The sequence below is a fragment of the Xenopus laevis genome, chromosome 7L (genome assembly GCF_017654675.1).
Source record: "Xenopus laevis strain J_2021 chromosome 7L, Xenopus_laevis_v10.1, whole genome shotgun sequence".
Taxonomy (NCBI): domain Eukaryota; kingdom Metazoa; phylum Chordata; class Amphibia; order Anura; family Pipidae; genus Xenopus; species Xenopus laevis.
In genome coordinates this window covers 112,140,335-112,158,292 of record NC_054383.1, presented here as the reverse complement: position 1 = coordinate 112,158,292, position 17,958 = coordinate 112,140,335, and the positions used below count along the sequence as shown (strand labels likewise).

At 40.8% G+C, this 17,958-nt stretch overlaps 1 protein-coding gene across 1 annotated transcript in view; it reads left to right on the top strand.

Moving 5' to 3' along the window:
• Positions 1-214: 214 nt before the first annotated feature.
• Positions 215-17,958, top strand: part of atp1a3.L (ATPase, Na+/K+ transporting, alpha 3 polypeptide L homeolog) — a 31,369-nt gene continuing 13,625 nt past the window's right edge. Inside the window, 5 exon segments of the mRNA NM_001086971.1 lie at positions 215-396; positions 14,728-14,850; positions 15,266-15,325; positions 16,416-16,619; positions 17,802-17,915. Of these exon segments, the coding sequence (NP_001080440.1) occupies positions 391-396; positions 14,728-14,850; positions 15,266-15,325; positions 16,416-16,619; positions 17,802-17,915 (507 nt within the window). The 5' untranslated portion in view covers positions 215-390.

Genomic DNA, 17,958 nt, shown 5'->3' with positions numbered 1-17,958 from the left:
ACTCTGCCACTTGCTCACACTTTCTCTTGCACACTTACACTCACCTTCAACAAGGTAACAGCTGCAATAAAAGGGGAGGGTGCATGGCGGTACGAAGCAGCGAGGATAAATGGCAGCCGTGAATTGGTTGAGAGGCTCCTGCGGGTGTGGCCTAAGTGACTGCAGCATATGAGGGACCAACTGTGTGAGAGGGGGTGAGAGAGGGAGCAGCTTCCTCCCTAAGCACAGAGCTGAATCCGCTTCATCCTCAGCTGCCTCTCTCCTCCTCCTCTCTTCTCTAGTCCCCTCTTTCTTTCTGTCTCTCTTCCCCTTCTTTTTGGGGCTCTGGTGACCCCCCATTTCCCCTGCAAAGGATTCCGGCCACATCTTGTCCTTGCCTGAGAAAGAGCCATGGGGGTGAGTATAATAAGAGCGGGTGTAAATTAGGAGCGGAGCTAAGGGTCACCTCTCTTTTCCTCCTTGTTATTGCTGAGCGCGGACAGCGACGTGGTGCTGAACCTTTGGTGTAGTCGCTGCGACAGCAGAGTCCGTCCTTCCTTGACTTAAACGCGCCTGCAATCCCTGCTACTAAGCTGATTAGGGGTCCCCTTCAGTGGCCGCTCAATTATCTGCCATCCCACATTCCCTGCAATGGGGCCACCTTGCAATGACCATCAGAGCAGGATAAAAGCCGGGCGAAACGTTCGCTCGATGGGGGGACAGTGGGGTACGCGGCGCTGTGCAGTGGCTTCTGTGAACACGGGTGGACAGACGCAGAAAAGGGAGGGGCGTAACTACCAGGGGACCGCACGTCCTTGGGGCCCTCCGTGGGGTGGGGGGGACGAGATGAGGTCATATGTAACAAAGAGCGACAGTTGGAAGGGGAGAGAGCGATAGAGACAGATAAGATGAGAGATGGGGAGTTGGGCAGACATTGCAAGGATGAATTAGCTTTATCCTGGAGAAGCAACTGTCTGCCCCAGATAGCAGGAAAATAGGATGGGATTCACCTTGGGAGTGAAGAGGTTAAAAAAGGAAAACATCAGAGAAGCCATATGTGTCATAGAGTTCCATGGGGATCAGAATAAATCCATCACCCAGGCAAGCTTCACATGGGGAAGGGCACATGAAGGTCATTGTGGAGACTAGTGCAGTATAAATCTGCAGATCATTGCTCTTCCCAGCACTAACCTCAGCTGTAGGGTATTATCACGTGTCCCACCCCAGAGATACAAGCCATGCCATGCTCACATTTAACCCAAAGTGATAATGTGATATCTGACTCCCAGCGCCTTGCACTAGAACTAATCCTCTGGCTCCCACTCTCCACTTGGGGAGCCATTAGTATGGACCTAAAAAACAACTGACCAGGGAGGTGGCACAGAAGGAGCCATCTAAAGCCTATAATTGGGAGGCTGCACAGATTTGCCTTTTGTGGTATTACAATATATTTAAAACTAACAATTCTTGCTAAGAATGATTCTTTCCTGTATTTAGTAAACGGATGGGAGCTGTATGATTAATAAGATTTTATAGAAAGGAATAATCTGCCTGCATGGAAACATTTGCTATGTGATTTTATTTGTATTGTGGAACTGATGAATGTTGCCAATATCCATTAGCATTATCTCTGCTTCTGTGGGTGAGAGGTTCTTAAGGCCCAGGGGTACAGAATGTCATTGTTCAAGGTCACACTCATAGCCATACATGGGCCTCCTCCTCACACAAGCATACCTGACACACACACTCTTTGCTATGCACATATACTATTGTGTATCATTTAAAAAGGAAACACATATTTCACATAGGCATAAATGCTGCACATATCTAGTTATACAGCATGTAATAGGTGACCTATATGCTACAGCGAGGATGTGGGTGCTTTATGTAATGCTCTGCCATATTTTACGCATGCTCTCAGAGCCCCCCTCATGTATCCTGAGGGGGGGGGGTTGGAACATATGGCATGGACATGAAAGAGGATAATCCCTGACTACTAACATTGAGTCGGGGAGAGTAGATACAATTCTGTGTTTGGAACGAGGCAAAAGATCAAAGATATGTCAGATGAAATGAAAAGAGATGAAGGGAAATTAAAGATTGAGGCAATGGGGGAAAGAACAGATCACATGGTGGGTTTGGTGGGGTGTGAAAAGATGGTAGAGACAGAGAGACTGATGACGGAATGTTCTATTGAGGAATAGAGGAAGGGAATAGGGAGAAGGGAAAAATAGGGAGAGAGACAGAGCGAGATAGAGAAAGAGAAAGGGAAAATAGGGCTCAAATTAAAGATCTGATTGCAGGAAGGCTCAGGCAAGGCAACAAAGAATTATGTCCAACTTATGACCCTCCAGATATTGTTGAACTGAAACCCCCTGCATCCCACAGACAATACTTCCAGCTGCCAAGAGTGATGGGCTGTTTAGTACAAAGGTCACAAATTCGATGACCTTCATGTGCAGCAAAGGAAAGAGTACAAGAGACAGAAAAGGCAGACATTGGGCTGAAATGGGATGAAAAATCAGCATCTGCAAAATGGAGGTTTGGATAGAAGAGTGACTGTAAAAAGAGGGAGGAGGGTTATAGGGAGAAAGGGAGATTTCTAGAGAGAATGAAGAATCACAAGAAAAGGGATTCAGGATTCCCATGAAATTGGGGACAGGGATGTATATACTGTTTAGAATGCTAAAATTCCAAGATGGCTGTCTGCCCCTAAAATGAACGATCCACTAGACTTTCACACTCACTTTTTTTAAAGTAGGATGTGACCCTGATGATTCATGACTGGAGGACCCAGGGGTCACCCAAGCAGGAAAATCTTTCAGGATCACAGAGATGGTAGCAGCCTCGCAAATCTCATTTAGGAGTTTGTATTTTTCCTATAGACTCCACTCTGGCTCTTAGGCTGTTCAGCACATACCGACAGAAGCAGTGGTTATATAGCTTTGTGTATTGGCGCTGATCATATATGTGCTTTATTCTTTATAAAAAAAATGATTTAATAGCCCAACTGTATTTATTCATAATAAGGAGAGCAGCCATTCTGCTTTATTTGAAATCTTTCATATAGACATTGAATGAAAGAGTGACCTCTAGAGGTCAATTTGTCATGGCAAATGGAGGAATGTTGGCTTTCATGAAGAATAACTTTTGAACCAAGTGACTGTTAGATATGGGGGGGGGGTAGATCTTACTCATCAAGAACAGTGGATAAACAAATTGCTTTAAATGGTCAGATGATCTGAACTATGATTGCTGAACTGCAATTTCTAGGGCTGGCTTTCAGGGAATGTTGTGAATTACTGCATTTTGCATGTTGAACATCCCTGCTGTAAAGTGCTTCTTACACTAGCTTGCCTTACAATTTAAATTTTTCCCAAGGCCACTTCCCAGACTGTAGATACAATGTTGTGCAATACGGTGGCATTTGGAGTCTCTGGTCAGTTTATGGAGGTGGATTATTGTTATTTTCATGTTACCTAAACCCTATAGCTGTGTGAGGACTGGGGATGCAGGGGGGTTAATGTTCTGCAACAGTTGGCAGGCACTGCATCCTGTGAATGGACAATATAGACATTTACATCTGGTTCCTATATCAGGAATGCAGATACAGTTACTGTAATTGCTCCTTTAAATAATATATAGGGATCATTAGCCTGCATTCTTGTTATTGTAACAGTGTGGTCAGCCATGAAACCATTGTGCTTTAGTATCACTGTGCCCCACCCATGGCCATGTAATCATCTACGACAATAACCCAACCTCTCAGAGCCCTGCCCTTTTATATTTTGCACAAGGTTAGACAATTGATCATTACAAGATCACAAAGAAATAAAATGATTAAAATGCTAAATAATTTACAGCATCAATGAATTTATTGATGGGTTTTGATTGGACAAGGCTTTTAATTGGTAAAGATGAGGACCCAACCCCCAAGTTGGAGTTTGTTGGCTTCATAATCTGTACCAGGGATCCCCAGCCTTTGTTACATCTGAGCCACATTCAGAGTTGGGGAGCAACAAGCATGAAAAAAGTTCCTGGGGTGCCTGTGATTGGCCATTTTAATAGCCCCTATTTAGACTGGCAGCCTACAGGAGGCTGTGTTTGGCAGTACACCTGTTTTTTTATGGAACCAAAATTTGCCTGGAATTCAAAAATAAGCACCTGCTTTGAGACCACTGGGAGCAACATCCAAGGGGTTGGTAAGCAACATGTTGCTCAAGAGCCACTGGTTGGGGATCACTGTTCTATACATGTTATTATACTTAGAAGTTTGTATTTAACTTATTATACTCCAGACATGTCTGCAAGTCACTGCAGTTTATAGAAGGATAATGAGCCAGTTGTTGGCCGTGGAGTCATAGACCTGGTGTAAAGATGTTTTAGTAATATTTCACCTAAAACATTTATTGGCAAGCCTTCAATCAATTTTATTAATCACTGATGAATTTTCTCCTTTTTAACCTTTTTTTTTTTTAAAAAAAACTGATCAGTGGAGCTGTGTATTGGATTAGCCATATTGAGCATGGCATTCATTTTCTCTGATTCTCATTTTACTCAAAGTAACTGGGGATTTGTGTTTTTTTAGGGAAAGTCAGTCCTCTTACAATGAGATAGACAAGCTTAATATTAAAGACCACAGTCCTCAGTGTAATGCCTTCTCCCTTGTGTGGTGTCCCAGGGCTTAGAAAAATCTATAGAAACTTTTCATTAGGACAACTCCACCACTATACTATTTTCCATCTCTCATCTTTTAGCTCATGAATTGCTGGCGCTTCCTTAATTTTTAATTCATATATTGATCAACTCAATTTTTTTATATTTTCAGCACATGTACTTTAATTACTCGATTTATCATACATTTAATGAACTAAGTTGAATAGATTCATTAATTAACTTTGTGATGTGTGGTATACCGAATTGATGGTGATTTAAGCACACAATTGCAGTGGCACTAAGCACTTTATATACTATTGCACTTTATTTGGAATTGATTTGGGCAATTTGGAGAGTGAGGGGGTTTACTGCTTTGTTGTAAAGAGTTCATAAGAAAATCCTAGCTTCTTACCCACAGTAGATTTTGGAAGTTAGTTTTGGGCCCCCGCCTTCTTGCACTGGCCAGGGTCCAGCATGTCTTCCTTTTTTCACACCAGGAAAGGTATATACATAAATACAAAGGCAGGTAATTCCCACATACACACCCTACCTCTAGATTGAGGCAGGAAGTGGTTGCCTGGTTCCCTAGTGATTCTCCAGGGTACTGATGGCAGAGATGTTCCTTCATAGTCATGGTGTGCATTATAAGTCCCAGACATGTGTCTGCTTAGTAGTGATTAGCACAGCATGCATGTGCAGAGCTTAAACACACAGCAGATGAGCACCAAGAGAATTTAATGAGAATTCCCAGAAGAGCCACTGTTATTTCCTAGAGCAGAGATGCAGAGGAGACAAAGCCCTGAAGCTGTCTAAGGAACTCTTCCTTATGGTGTGACATTTAGTCTTCTAGCAACACTGATTGTAACTGATCACTTGTTTATTGTAATGATCCTGAGATGTACAGACACACAGATCAATTTTTGGTGAGGGTCAAGAAGGTATAACTGCAGTGATGTGTGTAGTTGTACATAGGGAAATTAAATGAAAGTCATGTCTCTCCCCAGTTATATGCACTTAAAAGTAGGGTATTGTGTAGATTAGGGTATGATATAGACATCAAAAAGGGACTCTTGTTGTACAGAGTGTATATTCAGGCAATATATTCAGAGAAGGGGCTGCAACTGTAGTATAGTCTATATTATAAGGCAAGGTGGTGAGGCTGGAAGTGGTTTTAACAATTGGTTAGTAAGTATAATATGGTAGTAAGGTAGATGCAGAGAAGAAACTTGATAGAAACTTAAGGGAACTGGATGGGTGACATATGGCCATGTCCATGGCAGACCCTGCCACACCCTTACTCTGTTCCCATCTGGGGTATACATTGAGGTAAAAGATCTGCCCCCTTTTTATTGTGTATGAAAGTTAATTGTTGTGCACATGGGTGATAGGAAATTAGGGGAAATGCTGGTGTATAAGAGAGGATTGTGATGGGGTAGGGGCATAGTGAAAAAAGACTGGGCCAGGTTGGGGGCTGAGTCTATTGGATATCGAGCTGCCCTCTTCTGCAGTTCTGTTCTGATCATTATTACTAAACAAGTGATCAGCTTCTGTTCATAAGGAGAAATTGAAGTATAAGTGCAGAAATGGCACATCTGGATGGCCTTAAAGAGGTAATTTAAAGCATCATTGCTACACTCACTGACCTGCTGAAAATATATATTTTTTTTTTTGTGTGTCTGTAGGGCCGGTCATGACAGTGGTGTAGCTTAGGACACAAAACTTTTTGAAGGGCCCTGTTATCGCTAATGACAATATCCAATATTTTTTCTATTATCTGCACTGTGCTATATTGAAAATACAACTTGTCCCATCCACTCTACAACATATTGTTGTTTGGTTGTCGGCATGTGTAGGTAAACAATAGTTGGAGAGGCTGGCGTAGGGAAGATCCATATTCTAAAAATTGCTTCATGTTGATACTGAAAAAGCTAATTGCCCTCCTCATTGGGAAGCCTTAGCTGAAGGAGGTCGATACTCAGCAGTTACTTCTGAGTGAAGCTTAGCAGAGATTACTGGGACAATTTTCTCTTCTATCTGCAGCCTAATTATATCACTGCTGACACATTGCACATCCCCATCCCTGCCATAGGGTCTATAAATTCCAGCTCAATCTTACATAAGCTTAGAGCGGAAATTCTTTTGGCTTCGGCCTAGAGATGCACTACTTGATACTCCCCAGACTGACCTGCCAAGCCAATCAATAATCCCAAGATTGTACTGTGGATAGACTGTTTACCTTTATTGAAATGTTATTGCCAGTTAAGCAGGTGAACTCCACACAAGGTAAGATTAATTCAGCCTTAGACTTAGTCTTGGCACTTGTGGCCACATTCTGGGATGGAAACATTCACACAAGTTGTGGTAGCAAACAAAAAATCTACTTAAAATAATGGTGAATACTGCCGTAGTAAAGCATTCCATTCCGTTTGGAGACTTGGAACCCACTGCCAACACAGGGAAGTTGTTGAGTAAGAAGCTATAGACCCTTATTCTGGAGGACAGCTTTAACCAGGCAAGATGGGCATTGGATGTTCAGTTACAGATATAGGTTCTAAAACCTGGCAATAATTATTTGTTCACCTTGCCTTAACAGGTTGTTACAGCCTGAGAATAGAATAGTTATAAACTGAAAAGGAAAGGGGTGAAGATCATTGTTGTGTCACTTGTATTTATAAGTACTATAGTTTTATATGTTTCCCAGGTGTCCATTTTTAACTTCCTGAACAGAGAACACTTATGCGCCAGCTGGGATTATGAGGGGGGTTGGAAGTGGTGCCAGATACTAACTTTGTAGAGTGCTTGAAGCCATGACTAAAAAGAGTGGTTGGTGCATTTTATTGCAGACTTGTATATTTCTTTATCGCAATGACTTATGGCACCACGTGCAAACAATAGCAAAGGAAGGATTTGTCTTGATAATTAAGGAATTGATTGTGATGCTAAGAAAGATGTTAGTATTACAAAGGAAGGAGACATTGGGGTAGCAAGTTAAAGTCCGTTGAGACCACTACATATTTTCCATTTTCTATGCTAATAGTTTGCTATGCTTCATTTGCTATGCTGTGTGGTCTGTGTACAGAGCCATTGGGAAACATGAGATTAGTTGCCTTGCATTGCAACCCTGCCCACCATGTTTATGTACCGTAATGTACCCTAATGCTAACTCACATAAACACTGCATCTTCCCCTACATTCCCTGTGAATTGGGGTTCCTGCTATGAGCACAACTCCCTTGTACTTTGGAACTGGTAGTTATTTGAGGACCATTAAGCCTTGCAGTGCATGATCAGGACTGAGCTGAAATAGATAGGAAAAAATAAACGTGTCCCAGCTTCAGCTAACTGAATCTTGGATTTTGTCAGTGTACAGCATATTGGCGTGAGTTGCTGGAAACACTGGGGTAGACCATCAATAGCTCAGTTAAGAAAATGGTCTGGTATAAATAAGCCAGGAACTTTGATGCAGAGACAAACAATTGATAAAGGCAAAGAGATATTTTAAAGAAGTAGTTAGTGATGGGTTTGCTGGGAAGGACAGGGGAAACTGTACTATACAATTTAGAGATAGACTTGTTGAAATGGATAGGGAAGACCATTTGTGATGGGCTTGATGGAATAGGCTGCGTTAGGAGTGAGGTTGTTGGTACATGTATGTAAGAATCTTCTGGGACTGCTGTATTAGTTAGGGTTGAAGTTGCAGCAATCAGCTGTATAACTACAGGAGATTCGGTGATGAAGAAAAATTAAGGGAGAATCTTGAATTAGTGATTTTGTTGGCTTTTTGTTGGCGGTTGATGTACTGTACTAGGTTGGTAAAGAACAGTATAACAAGCAGGTGAAATTCTATCATAGAAGTTAGGTATTCGACTGGTGGAACAATTCTACTTTAGCAGCTGAGGATGGGGTTAAGTAAACCCACTAGTGAGAATTTACTGAAAAAATTAGGTGTTGGCTGGTAGTCTTTTAGGAAGTCTTCTGTGTCCCTGGAGTCCTGGTATTTAATTTAATGGTTACAAGTTTCCGGGCAAATCTAGAAAGTTCTTAGGTATAATTTGGAGAAGACTCAATAATATTTCCCGTAGTGATCATCTGATCGACAGGCTGCACATAACAGACTTCTGTGCTAACCTCTGCATTGCTCTATATTTGTCAAATTAGTTACAAAAAAGGTCTACGTTGAGACCTTTATTTTCTTTGTTTAAATGCCTTTTAAGAAATCCTTCCTAAGTTTTGATAATTATTTGTAAACTAAATGGGAACACAAACTAAAGTACACATTTCTCCTTCCTTTTAGAATTATTTCAGATTTATTTTTCTTTAACTGCCCATTCTAATTCAACTGCACACATCCTGCATTCAGAAGCTCCTATTCTACATAGGCTTTCAGACTATTTTGGTTGTTAAACCCCCAAGCAATTTGTTACCTCTGGATAGCTTAAAATAAGATTGTGGTTAGATATGGACACCTGCTTGTAACAATCACTCTTCTGTAGCTCTTTTAATACCCAAGCTACAAAATAAGCATTCCTCTCCAAATGGCATTCTAAGTCCTTCTAAGTCCTAGCCCCATTGCTTTTGGGTCCCCCTTAGAGGCAGAAGGGAACTGCTGTAACCTGTAAGTGCTAAAAAAAATTATCATTGCAAAGAAGACATGAGCCTAAAAATTACTAAAAGTTAAATTCAAATAATTTCAAATAGATTTTTCATGTTTTTTATAGTGGAGTTTTGCCACCCACATACTTTTTTAAACCTTGCCAATGAAATTATATGGTTTCCCAACCTGTTTAAATAACAAAGCTCTGAAAACCTCTGCATTCCCTTACTGCCCTCTCTACTTTGTGATGCCAGCAGTTTTGGCCATGGGAGCAGTACTTTAATGCAAATAGATATCAAGATTGTGTCCTACAGAGCATATTACCTTCCTATCCAGTGCAGATATTTAGGAGATCATGTATTGTTGGTATAGGGTTCTTGGATCCTGGTTAGGGTTACTATAAATAGATTGATTACCCAAAATTGTGTTTCAGAGTTTAGGAATTCCTTGTTCAATGCTGATAATCTGATGATTTCTTATAATACACAATAGCTGAGTGTGATATTTGGCTAAAGTTCATCAAGTTCAGCCATAGGAGGGCCCTGTTTTTATTGACCTATTAGCAAAACAGAGTAGTGATGTGCAAATTTATTCGTCAGGTGCGAATTCGCTGTGAACTTCTGCAATTCACCGCAAAACTTTGTCAGCGACGATCAACAGACGCCCATTGACTTTAATGGGCACCGGCATGAACTTCGGCAATGGTGCCAATTTTGACACCGGCGAATTGTTCGCGTTTCGTGAATATTTCGCCAGTTTTGTGAATTACGTGGGAAATTGAAACGGGACAAATTCGCCCTTTACTAAAAGAGAGACATTCACATCTCAGATTATAGTCTCCCAGCATTGTGAAGGTGCCAGTATATTCTTAATAAAGCTGATCTTCTGTACATTACAGTACTAAGTGTCTGTCTAGCATTATTTTCCTTCCTTGATTCTGTTACACCATGTAATACATGGTAATTCTTTGATTAGTATGACTTGTAATGTTAGATGCTATTATATGTTTTTTTTAAATGAATGGCTCACAGCTTTAGCAAAACCAATCTGTAGACATTGAAGACATTGCCGACCCTTAGCACTATTTGATCTTGCTGGTTATGTTCCAAGGCAAGAAAGGACCTGGTGGCAAGCTCCCTAGCTGCAAACTTTCAGCTGCCAGAGAATGTTGGGAGATGTAGTATAATAACTATGATGAGATAAGAAAATCCATTTGCTTAACACAGAATAAGCTAGGTGGTACAGATATTGGTACAGATATTGGCACAGGCAAGAAATTATACACAAGTAGGCGACCTTGTGCCAACCAGGTGACTTTCTATAAACCTTCACTGTAATGGCTAAAGGCCAGCAATAAATAAACTATGCTTCCCTGTTCTGTGTTTACCATACCGACAATTGTACATCTATTGGATTGCAAAAGGTGGCTCCTGTGGTTTCTGTGTTAGTTCGGGGGGTATCTCCTTTCTCCGCTCTGGTGGCCGCTTATTGCAGGCAGCAGGGTACAGTTGCTGCAGCGTTGGCACAGCTCCAGGCGACTACCTCCCTCCATCTTTGTCTCTCTCTCTCTCTCTCTCTCTCTCTCTTAGCAGCCATAGCTTCTCCCGCACTGCTGCAAAGACAAGGTCACTGCTGGATTAGCATGAGCAAGGTTATTTGTGAATATACACAACAAAAAGAGAGACAAAAAATGATTAGGATGTGGAAAAAGCAAACTCAGCAAGATATGGAACAGGGAGAGAGAACAAGAGAGAACTTGGGTGTGAGAGACATGAACGTCTACTTCAGTGCCATGTAGTCAGACAGTTTCTGCTTAGTTAGACTGAGCCCTTGGTTATGCAAATGTTCTTATGGGTCAGATTTTGTTGACTGTGGTTCATTTCTTTCTGTTCCTTTACTGTGCCAACAGAAACACTCAGTGCCCATTAATAGAGAAGGCTCAGTATGATACAGGGATCCCTAGTTTAACAACAGCTGGGGAGCTTTACATTCCATGCCTCTAAATTTAAAAAAAAGTCTTGCAGTAATTACTCATTAGGATAATATGTCTTTTATACATGTCTATGGACATGTGTTGCTAAAGATGGTATAATGAATGCTTGTGGGAGATCAACTAAACTGGTTGTGTAAGTGAATCCTTAAAGGAAAACTATACCCCTCAAACAATGTAGGTCTCTATAAAATATATTGCATAAAACAGCTCATATGTAAAACCCTGCTTCATGTAAAGAAACCATTTTCATAATACAGTTATGGAATCCATTATCTGGAAACCCGTTATCCAGAAAGTTCCGAATTACGGAAATGCCGTCTCCCATAGACTCCATTTTATCCAAATAAATGAAATGTTTCAAAATGATTTCCTTTTTCTCTGTAATAATAAAACAGTAGATTGCACTTGATCCAAACTAAGATATAATTAATCCTTATTGGAAGCAAAACCAGCCTATTGGGTTTATTTAACATTTACATGATTTTCTACTAGACTTAAGGTGTGAAGATCCAAATTACGGAAAGATCCATTCGCAGTGAGTCTATTGGTGATTAAGTCCGAAGGGCAATCATAGTAAGTCTATGCCTAGGTGATTTATGACTACACCTATAAACTGAAAGGAATGAGTATTTTAGTACCATATTCAGTTATTAAGTGTTACTGTTTGGGGCTAGGCTTAAGTTTCAGTTCAGCAGCGTCCTAGGAAAAAGTTAGGGAATGTTAAAGGGGTGGTTCACCTTTAAGGTAACTTTTATTATGTTATAGAATGGCCAATTCTAAGCAATTTTTCACTTGGGTTTTCATTATTTGTTTTTTTATAGTTTTTGAATTATTTGCCTTTTTCTTCTGACTCTTTGGCGCTTTCAAATGGGCGTCGCTGACCCCTTCTAAAAAGCAAATACTTTGTAAGGCTACAAATGTATTGGTAGTGCTACTTTTTCTTACTCATCTTTCTATTCAGGCCTCTTCCATTCATTTCCCAGTCTCTTATTTAAATCAGTGCATGTTTGCTAGGGTAATTTGGACCTTATATACCAGATTGCTTAAAATGCAAATTGAAGAGCTCTCAAAGGTGAACAAACCCTTTAAAGCATAAATATTTCTATAAGCGCCCACACACTTTCTTTAGTGGGCCTGCCAATGACAAATTACAATCTGGAATAGCATAGTCCAGTTTGCTAATGTTGTACTACCTACACATTAAAGCCCTCGAGCTTTTATTGATTAACAGCTCCCAGGTCTCCCGTTTTGGCTATGGGGTGTAATAGAAGTTGCACCCTAACAACAGCTTTTGATCCATAGGTAGGACATCCCTAATATATCTGTTAGGCATTGAGCAATAGAAGAAGGTGATGCTCTGGTTTCAGCCCTCTAACCCTTGTCGGTACTTGCATCCCCGCCATCAGCCAATGCCCTCACCGTATAATGGGACCTGTATCAGAAACCTACTTGGTGTTCTGGAGCCTTTGATAAGTAGGATACTGGTTTAAAAAATGATAGGGCCCCATATAATTGTACTACCCTTAACTTCCCTATGAAGCATTAAAATAAGCCTGAGCAGACACCAGCCAAAGCATAGAAGGATCTGCAGTTGAATTGAGAAGATAAGATGTGGCACAAAAGGGACAATGTATGGGGCAGCAATGAAAGGCATAGACCAAGGAAGGATAAATAAATTAGGTAGGAAAATAAACATTATTGAGATAGATGGATGCAGAAGCTATAAGAGGGGGAGAGGAAAGAGAAAGTTTAGATGGAGACAGAGTGATAGAAGAGAGAGGAGAGCTGTCCTTGATGCCCTTTCATCCGTGTCTGAATTTTTCTCTCAGCGCCATTTTAGGGGAAGCATTTTCTTGGCGGTTGTGCGGTTTATGTGATAGCCGGCATTAAACGAAGGATGAAATTGGGCTTATTATTAACCAGTTCAGCCTGAGCAAGCACAGGAGGCTCATTACGAGCAGGAGATAGAAGCTAGAGCTCGGCAGACCTGTCCCATTTTATACTGCCAGCATGGAATCATGGCTGTGGGCAAGAAGTCTCTTAGACTGGTTCTAGCAAATCATTTAGGCATAAAACCTCATTAGTTATGGTAGGTTTGCCTTCTCAGTCAGTTATATAAAGTAGTGTTGTACAACCTAAGACCAGTCAAATATGAACTGTTCCCAGCATGCTCTTTGGTTGTGCAGCCAGATACATGGAAGCAGGTTAGCATAATGGTGTTTCTAGCTCTGGTTGTGAGCAACTTGTGCCTGGTTGGACATGATGCATCTCGCTTTATAACATTTGCTAATCCCCAATACTTTCTAAAGCTAAATCAGCACAGGAAAAGCTCTTACTATATATAGCTACTCCTACTCCATCACACGTGCATGCACAGCTAAGGACAGCGATATCCTCCAATCCAGCTCAGGGATTATTATATTGCCTTCAAGCTGGGATTCCGTTCCATATTTCCTCCAAACAGGAGGCACAAGCACACATTCCTCATCCAGGCCTGGGGGTTAAAACAATAAAGAGCCTTTTGCCACCTAGAAGAATAGACTATAAATGACAGTTCACAGGGAGTCATACAGAAATAACCTGCCTGGCAGCATTATTTGATTTTGCTTTGGGCGCAGATATAAAAAATTGTGAACTAGTAGTTACTAGTAGAGACACAGAGAAAATGCTATTGAAGACTTCAGCACTGATCTGTTCCTGGTGCTGTGTGAACAGCTCCACCTGGCCCTGTTGTTTCAAATTCATTATATTAGTAGTGTAAAAACTGCTAATATCTTGACAACTAGAAAAAAATGGAAGTTGTTTAAATTGGATGAAGAGGGAACTTTGAGCAATATGACTAAATAGATTTTAGGATTACATTTCCTTGAAATGGTTGCTCTTCGTTTGAACTACAGCTCCTACTGTATCCTCGCCAGAACTCTGCATGAGATGTACATTTAATAAAAGCTGTGAGCTCAAGCCTGGAGCAGGGTGTAAATCCAAAGGAATATCAGAATCAAATCTGACAGCTGGTTCCATTAGTTTCATTGCCTCTGCTCTCAACCCCCCTCAAAATGTACAATACAATACACGAGGAAGAATTTGATAGAAGTCTTGTAGATTCTGTGGTTGGTTTTAGGGTTATTAGCAGATTTCATGGGGCGGTGTGGGGGGGGGGGTGTCTCCTGATTTTAGGCTGCTTTAGCTCCCCCTGGTGGGATAAAGTACTCTCTCGTCTTACAGTACCAGGAGCCCTATATGTCTTTGGGTATTTTCTGTGAAACCTCAGTTTGTATTTAATCACGTATTTATTGCCTTCTCTAGATTTCTTCTTAATTGATCTCCAGGTTGATACCACTACTAACAACATATATTTGTCTGCCATGATTGCTACATTTCTGGTTTTGGCGTAATTTCTAAACCCATGATTCTGTGTTCCATGATTCACTATTGTATGTGTTTATGTTTTCTGTAGAACCTGTGTGTATTGCTTTATAACCCTGCTTTTTTTCCCCCTCCTACAGTACGGACGGTCAGACAGTTACCGCGTAGCCACCACGCAGGACAATAAAGATGAAAAATCCCCTAAGAAGGGTAAGGGGGTACCAAAGAAAGAAATGGATGATCTCAAGAAAGAGGTGGCCATGGTAAGTTATGGGACAAATGACTGAGTAGTGAGGGTAACAGCCTGCTCGGGTTTGGCTGTGAATAATATATTTGATTGGGGGGTGTTAGTGAAGAGGCTCTTGGTTAGATGACTAATGTCATTTGAGCAAGTTAGCAAACTTTGCACATTTTATAAACATAACCACAGCTGTGCCCAGGGTTGTGCTGTCCACTTTAATAACGTTTACCCACATGCTGTATATGGCTGTAGTAGTGTGATATTAGTAGCTGAAGAGGGAGTGAATCAGGGCACGTGTGTTTAGTTGAGGGGTATGGATGGGAAATTTCATTGCTAGTGGTGCAGTCTGAAAGGAATTGAGAGTATAAAACGGTAGTGTGTAGAGATGATATTAACATTGCACTTAATTACAACTTTTCCTTGTTTTTATCCCCCAGACAGAGCACAAAATGTCAGTTGAAGAAGTATGCAGAAAATACAATACAGACTGTGTGCAGGTGAGTGATGCACCAAAGCTGCCATATTCTTCTATTGTTCCTGTTCCACCTTTGCTCCACCCCACTCATACATTTACACTCATACTTACACCTACTCTTTCTGTCCTTCACTCTACACTAGTGATGAGCGAATCTGGCACAAACATTTGCGAAACTTTTTTGTTGCAAATATTTTGTCACATTTGTCGCGCATCATTTTTAGCACAAATGACATTAGAGTCTATGGGGGAAATGTAATAAAATTCGCAAAGAGCAAAACTTTGTGAATAAAAAGTCGCCTGCCACAATGTAATACGTCTACGTTAGGCTTTTATTGCATTGCAAATCTTAATTGTGCATTGCTAACATTTAACACCTGCTTTGGAGTTTCGTTAAATATTTTGTGGCAAAAATGTTTTGCGATTGCAAATTTCTATCACATCCACTGCGAAGTTCACATTAGCAAACATTGTGAGGCTATCATTCACAAACGTCTTTGCGACTGATATTACATTCCCTCCATGGGCATTTTTTTTTCGTTGCACCTTGTTTCTGCTTTGGGGCTTTTCGCTCAGGATACTGCTACTACCATCCACTTTGCTACAACTGCTTTTTCGATAGAAAAAAGAGCTGCCATGTTTCCAATTTCTTAAAAAAACACGTTGACTGGTAATGGTATCTACTACTACACTTTGCAACTATGTTGCTGTTTAATGGAACAGTAACATCAAAAAATGAGAGTGTTTTAATGTAATAAAAATATAATGCAGTGTTGAGCCACATGGCTAATTTTGACACAGTTTTGCGAAATATTTTCACCGCTGCCGGAACGTGGGAGTTTGCGGCAAATCAACACACAATACTGAATTCCTTTTATTCTCTAGTGTACACAGCCACACTCACACTTCTTTCTATTCCTTATCTCCTCTACTATTCATACTGCTCTACACTACACACACTCACAACTCCTCCTACTCTTTCTCTTCTCTCCTCTACACACACAATCACACTTATAGTTTCTCCTTCTTGAACTTACACACAACTATTTTCATGCCATTTCCTTTGCTCATTTGCCTGTTCACATCTCTCACACTATTGTAACTATTCACAGGGGCTTACACTCAGCAAAGCAGCAGAGATTCTGGAACGTGATGGACCTAATGCCCTCACCCCTCCTCCCACAACCCCTGAGTGGATAAAGTTTTGCCGCCAGTTATTTGGAGGGTTCTCCATTCTACTGTGGATCGGGGCTATTCTCTGCTTCTTGGCTTACAGCATCCAGAAGGGTGTGGAGGATGATCCTGCAGGCGACAATGTGAGCAGCACAAATACCTCTTGTTTCAATCTCTTCTAGATGTGCTGCTCAGTTCTCTCTCTCTCTCTACCAGCTCATTACAGGCATTGGATAGCATAAGTGCACAGGAACAGGAAAAGTAGACACTTAGAAAAAGGGGGGGGTAACTGGCAATATACAGTAGGTAGTTGAAGTCCCTAATTAATGTATTATGATACATTTTCAATATACAGTGTTAATTGATTACAGAAAAACTTGCACTTAAAGGAGAAGGAAAGCTATGGAGGCATTTTATTGCCAATAGATTAGCTGCAATAGTGCAAGCTAGAATGCTATATTTATTCTGTAGGATGTTTTACCATACCTGAGTAAAAAGCTCTAGAAGCTCTCTGTTTGTTTAGGATAGCAGCTGCAGTATTAATGTGGTGTGACATCACTTCATCATTCTGAGTCTCTCCCTGCTCTGGGCTCAAATTACAGTAGAGAAGGGAGGGGGGGGAGAGGAGCAAACTGAGCATGCTCACGCCCAGGGCAATGAGGTTTAAGCTGAAAACAGGAAGTCTGATACAGAAGCCCGTGAGTACACAATAGAAGGAAAGAAATGTGGTGTTTCTTTTGACAGGGGACTCAGAGCAGCATTACTTTGGGGGTTTACTGGTATATTTAGATGGACCTTTCTGATAAGGCTTACTTATTTTTTACCTTTCCTTCTCCTTTAATGGATGTTACAGGCTTTTACTCAGTATGCTCAATCAGCTTTGAGAAGCTGAGAGAAAACATATGTTTATGTCTGTAGGGTGACAATTTATTGTTCAAAAATTCTGTTCAGTGGTAGGTCTAAACTTCAGTTTATTATGAAAGTAAATGAAATCATATATGGGTTTATTAATATATATATGTTTACATTGAAAAGCTAGACTATTCAAGAAGTGCATACAGGGAATCCCTTTTATGTATAGAAACTTGATTTGTACACTTTTTTTATAAGGTTACAATATAATGAGCTATGACTACAGATGCTAAGCTTACAATGAGTTGACCTGCTATAGTATGACCAAACATAGCTATAGTATGACTGCAGCGCTCCATACTGGTTACAGTACACAATATGCCTAGTTTGACATTCAAAATGAGTGTAACCCCTTAGTAACTATATATAGAGCATGTGCAGTGCATTTCGTCACTCTACGGTCTCCTTTCCAGCTGTATCTTGGTATCGTTTTGGCAGCTGTCGTGATCATCACTGGCTGCTTCTCTTATTACCAAGAAGCCAAGAGTTCCAAAATCATGGAGTCTTTCAAAAACATGGTGCCCCAGGTGAGTAGAACACGATAAAGCCCATGGTAAAAGAAAGCAGGCA